General features: G+C 38.6%; 2 protein-coding genes across 4 annotated transcripts in view; one reads left to right on the top strand and one right to left on the bottom strand.

Annotated features, from left to right (window-relative positions):
• The window catches only part of LOC110451851 (mdm2-binding protein-like), a 44,719-nt gene extending 41,420 nt beyond the window's left edge, over nt 1-3,299 (bottom strand). Inside the window, exons 1-2 of one of the 3 annotated variants that reach the window (XM_021500061.1) lie at nt 3,185-3,299; nt 2,582-2,703 (exon numbers count right to left, since the gene is read on the bottom strand). In XM_021500061.1, the coding sequence (XP_021355736.1) occupies nt 2,582-2,703; nt 3,185-3,239 (177 nt within the window). In that variant the 5' untranslated portion in view covers nt 3,240-3,299. Of the gene's footprint in view, nt 1-2,581; nt 2,704-2,862; nt 3,140-3,184 lie in introns of those variants that run through there. The other 2 variants (XM_021500062.1, XM_021500063.1) reach the window with 2 other exon arrangements.
• Nucleotides 3,300-4,364: 1,065 nt separating this feature from the next.
• LOC110451853 (deoxynucleoside triphosphate triphosphohydrolase SAMHD1-like) overlaps nt 4,365-6,968 on the top strand; it is a 29,598-nt gene continuing 26,994 nt past the window's right edge. Inside the window, exon 1 of the mRNA XM_021500066.1 lies at nt 4,365-4,427. Within this exon, the coding sequence (XP_021355741.1) occupies nt 4,365-4,427 (63 nt within the window). The remainder of the gene's footprint in view (nt 4,428-6,968) is intronic.

Raw genomic sequence — 6,968 nt, 5'->3', positions numbered from 1 at the left:
TAAGCTCCGAGGTACGACACCACTTCCCCCACCGTACATGCGCCATCACACTGGGTCAGTTCCACTTTCGATTTACCGGCCGACACAACGGCCCTGTTACCACACTCGACGGGCGCAGATTTGTCAATTGTTCCTTGTTAATTCATGAAAGACTTGTTCAGAAGCAAAATACTTGTTATAGTATCGGCTACTGAACACCCATACCAATCTTTAAGAACGGCAACTTTAGAATTACAAAAACCATACTTGCAGACGACGAGTTTTCTACAACCGGAAATTGATAATATAAAACTAATTTTTGAAGCGGAAAACGGAAAAAAATCCGGATTTCGTATTTTCGTTGTTTTTTTTCGCAAATAAAAAAAATTGGGGCGGGGCCTCAAAGAGGGGGCGGGCGGGGATGAGAATCTAGCAAATAATTTATTATGGCCTTAATTAAGGTTACCAAATAGCTATACGTTGTGTGGTAACACTTATGTGTATAAATGTATATTTATATTTCTAGACTAGTAAAGTGCTCACAAAACAGGATCCCTCTCATAGAGAGTAGCGAATGTAATTAGAAATATCACATTTATTGGTGGCAGCGGTGAGATTCTGAGGTATCGTGTACAGCCAGTTTCTGGAGGTTAAGGACAAGATTCATTGGTACACAGGGATAACCCACAAAGGGGAAATACTGCCTTACTGGCAAACTAGCTTTTCCTATGATGAGGTATCAGCACCGTCACCTTACAACAATAAGCAGTTTTACTTATGACCTTGGGTGACATAATGTGAAATCAGATATTTTTGTGGGGCCCAAATTTTGTGGTTTTGCAACAAAACAGCATTTCGTGGGTACATGAATTCTTGGATTATGAGTACCCACTCAAATAGAGAATTGCTTGATATCAGACTTGTAATTACTTCGTGGACCTGTGAATGTGTGGATAAAGATTACTCATCAAATCAATGATATTAAACCCCCCACAATAGTGATTTCACATTATATACACGTTAATATACCGTACCGGTACAGCTTAACATTATTGTAAAATGTCTCTTAATTCATTGATACAGCATTGAATTGTTATTTTAAGTATATTTTCAGCATGTGATATGATATGCCAGAGAGAGATATATATCATATAATATACATCCTCGAAATCCAGGGGTTACACTCACTTTCGCTCTCTACACCTCTGGAAAATATATATGTCATAGCAAAATAGAAGGCTCGGTGTGCGCCACCTTGTTGATGAGACAAGAAGACTAGTTTGATCCTTTGATGTACATCAAAAGAATCTTGCTGTCACCTAATGGTAAATATTGACAGGCTGTAAGCTTTGAAGTCGGTTGTCTCTCCTTTGTAATCTTCAAAGGATAGGTATCAGCCTAGCGATTGCATGGTCAGTTTTTTTTAACCCAAGACCAATCAAATAACTATCTTCGTGCCTTCAATTTTGCTATGACATATTCCAGGGGTACAGAGAGCGAAAGTGAGCGTAACCCTGGATATCGAGGATGATATATATATATTATGTGGCCCTTAGCCTCTTGTTCAATGAATAGAACAGCCACGTGTCCAGAGAGGATCAGCAGTATCCAACGTTACAATTATGACATCATAATAATGATGATGTCAACAATCAGCTCATGGCATTCATAGCCTATATGAATGTCATCTGAATGTGATAGATATATATAGGGACTTACATAGTGGCAATGCCATACAATGGTATTTACATTGTAGACCTGTATCAAATTAAGCATTTTCTTTCTGGAAATATCAAGTAAAATTTGAGACAAGAAAGAGCTAGGTCACACTCTCAATTGTGCAACACATAGGCATAGGCAATGTCCTCACATTTGAAAAACTGTTATATTTTGGGAAACACAATTTTTACATGCAGACAATAACAAAAATTGCACTAAAAAAACACATTACACAGAACATGAATGTTTATTGTCACTCTCATGAAGTAGGTGTTTTACATGTAACCCTCTTAGCCCCAAAGGCTGGGTAAGAACAACTTTAACGACTTTTCAAGGTCTCTTGTATTTATTCTCTCCAAAGAAACCTGTTAACAAAAAGATACGAAACTAAGACTCAGTTACAATATACATATACAGTTACTTTCACTTTACGAATACGATGGACATGACTACATATATATTATCACAGGTATTGTTATATCATTACATGAATAAACACTNTAACAAAAATTGCACTAAAAAAACACATTACACAGAACATGAATGTTTATTGTCACTCTCATGAAGTAGGTGTTTTACAAACTAGTTTTTTCTACAGAAGTGTGTCAAATACAAACACATGTTGGAATTACAGTTGTTGGATTCTTTTGAAAACACCAATAAACAAAAGAGAAAAACAAGATATATAAGAGTCAAACTCAGGACCTACAAACAGCCAGTCTTACACTTCACCAATGCAATTAATACATGAATTATAAATTTATGCAAAGCATCAAACTGAGAAATGATAACCTTGACAAGGGTCAAGATGGTTTGAACCCTGACATTGATTACTGATCATAATTACAGATAAATGGTCAAGATGTTATTTAAAATGTATTACCTTTTGATCTGTAAGAACATGGAAACGTTGAAGACAAACTGTAACTGGTAAAGGGCTGGAGGTCTGTAGTCTCTGATTCCTCAATCTGTACAGGAGGTTATTGAGAGAAACTGCACCTGTCTCTGCAAAAAGTAATTGCAAAAAGCAATTAATAAAATTTTAACTGTTGAAATAAAATGTTAAAATGTTCCACAAGCCACTTCTGCAGTTGAAAATAATTAATATGTCACAGATGAATGGCATTCGAATACACCAACGGCATATTTATATAAATAGATAACCTCAGTTTTCAGTGTACATCAAGTTTGCAGGCATACGCGTCCTTAGACCACATGACACCCCAATTAAGCTTCAACCACAGGAGCTCGTTACAAATGTCTGAAATGCTCATAAATGGGTCACAGCACACATAAACATACGTGTGATGTGACTCATATGAGTATAGCATGTATGTGTATTTCAGACATGTGTAACGATCGAACCCCTGTGCTTCAAGGCTGCTGAGAGTATGTGCAATAACATATAAGTTTTGAATTGACAAAGGCGCTTGACGTATCAATTGTTGATACTGATGAATTGATTCGACAAAGAAAACGTACGTACTGGAACAAAATAGGGCTACGATCTGTCTGATAGGTCGAGTAGATAGCGTCATCATCAGACAGCTTTAAATTCGGCGGGATATCGCGATGTTTACACGGTTTTAGTCTTGGTTACCAAGACGTTTATCAAACTGTGAACTAGAATACGTTAACAACAAACATTTAGCCGACCCAGTAACTTCCGTCGTCTGTCCCAGGTTTGCAAGAAGCAGATGGTCGCGCTAGACATCGAATATGCTCTTTACTCCTTATTCCAAAATGCATGAAAATTTGCACTGAAGATAAAGATATTCTGTAAAGAATTGTAAGTAACAATATATTTCAATTCATGTTGTAGGTTAAAATGTACAAGTCATTGTCAATTCTTCAGTAGGCCTATCAAATAAAATCGGGCGGTTGCAACACAGGGGTCCGTTAATCTTTGAAATAACTCCAGATATAGTTGGTTTAGGAAATTAAGGTACTAATTGCAATGCACAATCTTGATTCACCCTTTGATCTGCATGACAACTTGCCAAGTAAGGATAAATGGAAGGGACTTGTGAAATTTAGGATCAAGGAATACTGGATTCATCATTGTGTATCGGCTCGGAGTCATGTTGCTATCAGCCAAGAAAACCACAAGTACTGTACTTATATCTTCAGTGAACCACAGGGGTTCAATTCGTTACAAATGTCTAAAATACACATATGCTATACTGATAGGGTCACAGCACACATGAATTAAGTGTATGTTTATGTTACTCATTTAGCACAAGAGGCTGCTGCAATGGTCTGCCTTTTTTCTATGGGATATGATTTTGCCGACTGTTACGCAGCGCCTGTCAAAAGTATCTCGCCATGTAACAGTTAAACTTCTAACATTGTTGGAGTAATGTTATTGTGTGCTGTACGTGACCCTATCAGTATATAGAATATCAATTGGGCCAATACGAGCTTTAAATTTAAGCTCATTTCCCGGCCATCCGGATCAAGGTAAAAATCAAGGTAAATCATATGTGTATTTCAGACATTTGTAACGAACCCCTGTTAGTGAACCATGATGTGGACGATCTATCGATAGAGCATTTGTAAAGCTGAAACTGCTATACATTCTTCAAGCAAACCGTGCTGCCTTTAACCCTTTCACCCCTATGTAACTTTAGTAGACTCTACCATGCATTGATCTGGATGAGTCCATTATGGTCTACAGTGGTGAAAGGGCCGGGTTAACCAGACTGCAGAAGATCCAACTTGTCCGCTATGTAAGACCTGCCCCGCACAACAGAACATTTTATGCTGGGCTGCCAGGAGCTACAGAGTGTACATTCCCCATTAGTAGCAGATATTTGTTCATACCAGCTGCAAGATAATATCCAAGCCTGCACTATCGACCAACATCTAATTAAAATTCATATTACGCAGCTCAGTTGTGGTAACTGTTTCCTGCTTTGGATGTATCTTGAATTCTTAACATGTAGACTATGTTATCGACTACATGTAGTGCGTTGTGAGAAACTGAACAATCTAGCCGTTGCATGGACGATCTAGAATAGTGGTTACACGTGCCGTGGCGCCACTTGGTGGTTTGTCCTAGTTTTTCAGCCTGTGCATTCCCTGCAGGTAAGGGCATAAGAATTTGTACATGCATGCATGATTGTAAGAGGCAACTAAATTTGGGATCTTATCTGTTCTTTTCTTTCTAAACAACTTTTATTAATCCTAATGTCTCCCTAGACAATGCCTCGATTTTGACCTTTAGTTGAGCGTTCGCCCCTGTGAGGAAGGCTTTGGGTTCTTACCCCTGGCCGAAACAAACCAGAGTCTGTGAAAATGGCAGTTTCTACTCCTGCTTATAACGCTCAGCAATTTAGAAGTGGGACGACTGGTTCGCCCATTGTCAGTATAATGTGACCGGGTGGGGTGTCCTGCTGGGTGTCTTCGGCAGTATGTTTCAGTGAGGTAGCACTATAAAGTCGGCATCAGTTCCGCTCTATCAAAAGGAGACAAACACGAACATATATCACAGCCTCCCAAAACACACAGGCATACACTACACACATGCATCTTGCACACAGGGGAGACCATCCTTAATGACCATAGCTGTTGATAGGACGTTTATAACAATACTAAACCAAACCAAACCAATCAGCCTGTGCAAAATGCATTTTTAGTATGAACTTTATTCTTACCATGGACCGCATATATATACTTGTTAATAGTTTTATGGTGGCAAATGACCAGTGAAGCGTATGCACACACATTTTACACCTATGTGTGAATACGCGTACGCTTCACTGGTCATTTGTCTGATGAAGGTGACAGTGTACATATCGTACTAGTCATCGAAACGTTGCATAGAAAATTTTATTGGTTGTTTAAAAAAGAACTTTTCATAATTGCAACATAGACCATGCAAAGTTTATATTTGGAACTTAATTCAATAAAAAAAAGAACTATAGCTAGCTGAACAGTACTGTATAGTATAGTCAAGTTTGACTAAGTTACCATACTGAAGTGGAATGCCTCAAGTGTTTGGCCCCCACATGTACACCTTCTCTTTCTATCCTCATATCAATCAATGTGAGTGTGCATTATACGTGTAACAGGAGAAAGAGAAATGTAATGGCCAGATCAGGATTTGAGCCCGGGACCTCAAGACCTCTAGACCGACACTCTACCAATTGAGCTACCTGGTCGCCGACGATCAACCCTGTGCAGTTCTGCTATATTTCTCCCTCCTTTTTCTATGTCCCTGAAGACATCAATATTTTCAACGTACTCAGGTTCCGATATCCCCCTGCCAAGTATTTTCCCAGTACAATTTATGAAATTGAAACAAGGGTTGGCAAGCTCGCAAATTTTGTATTTGAAGAAAGAGAAATGCAACAGCTGGACCAGGATTCAAACCTGGGACCTCCCAAACTATAGACGGACGCTCTACCAATTGAGCCACCTATATATTGTCTATGGCGATCAAGTTCGACCCAGTCCAGTTCCACTACATTATACATATGTCGAGACATGATGGACAGTATCTAACAAACAAGTAATTCTAACTTCCATTTGATTTCTACTTGTGTTTGACTGCTGAAAAATGTTTTAATTAAAATATAATTTGAGTGTACAGTGACGATCATGTTGTATATGTTGTGCTTATGGTAGTCGATTCCAGTGTGCTGTGAAATTGTGATGTTATCAATAAATTGCAAGTTCTTTGTGATTGACTCGTCTGTTCGTCATGCTTCCTTAGCAGAATATATAATATTCATATTAATAGCTTGAAGTTAAAGACCTTACCTGATTTACTTTTAAATCTTTTAAAAAACTGATACTAGCAGTAACCCTGTGAAAAAGAAATGAAATCAAACTCACGGAAAGGTCACTGGGAGTCCGAATCAAGGCATAGAAAAGGCAGAAAGGACAACAGGGTTAATTAGTGAAGGTTTCACAAAGCTTATCAGCAAACACATAAATAGGACCCATTGGTGATAAAATCAAGAGGGACAGGGGTGTATAAAGTCACTTGCCCAATGCCTGGGACAACCAGTATTACAGCTTAAGCAAGTGCGAAAAAGTGTAGGTGCACTCAGGGCACTGTTCAAGATTGATTTTTTTTTAGGTCACCTGAGACAAAGTCTCAAGTGACCTATTGCTATCGCCTTTTGTCCATCGTCGTCCCTCGTCCGTCATCCGTCGTGCGTCCGTAAACAATTTACATTTTCGACTTCTTCTCCAAAACCCCTGAACCAATTTCAATGAAATTTTGCAGGGACCTTCCATGGACAAAGGTCAACAAAAATAGT

This window comes from Mizuhopecten yessoensis, unplaced genomic scaffold (assembly GCF_002113885.1).
Source record: "Mizuhopecten yessoensis strain PY_sf001 unplaced genomic scaffold, ASM211388v2 scaffold6215, whole genome shotgun sequence".
Taxonomy (NCBI): domain Eukaryota; kingdom Metazoa; phylum Mollusca; class Bivalvia; order Pectinida; family Pectinidae; genus Mizuhopecten; species Mizuhopecten yessoensis.
The sequence above is the reverse complement of the archived record's forward strand: the minus strand, read 5'-3'. Positions and strand labels throughout refer to the sequence as shown.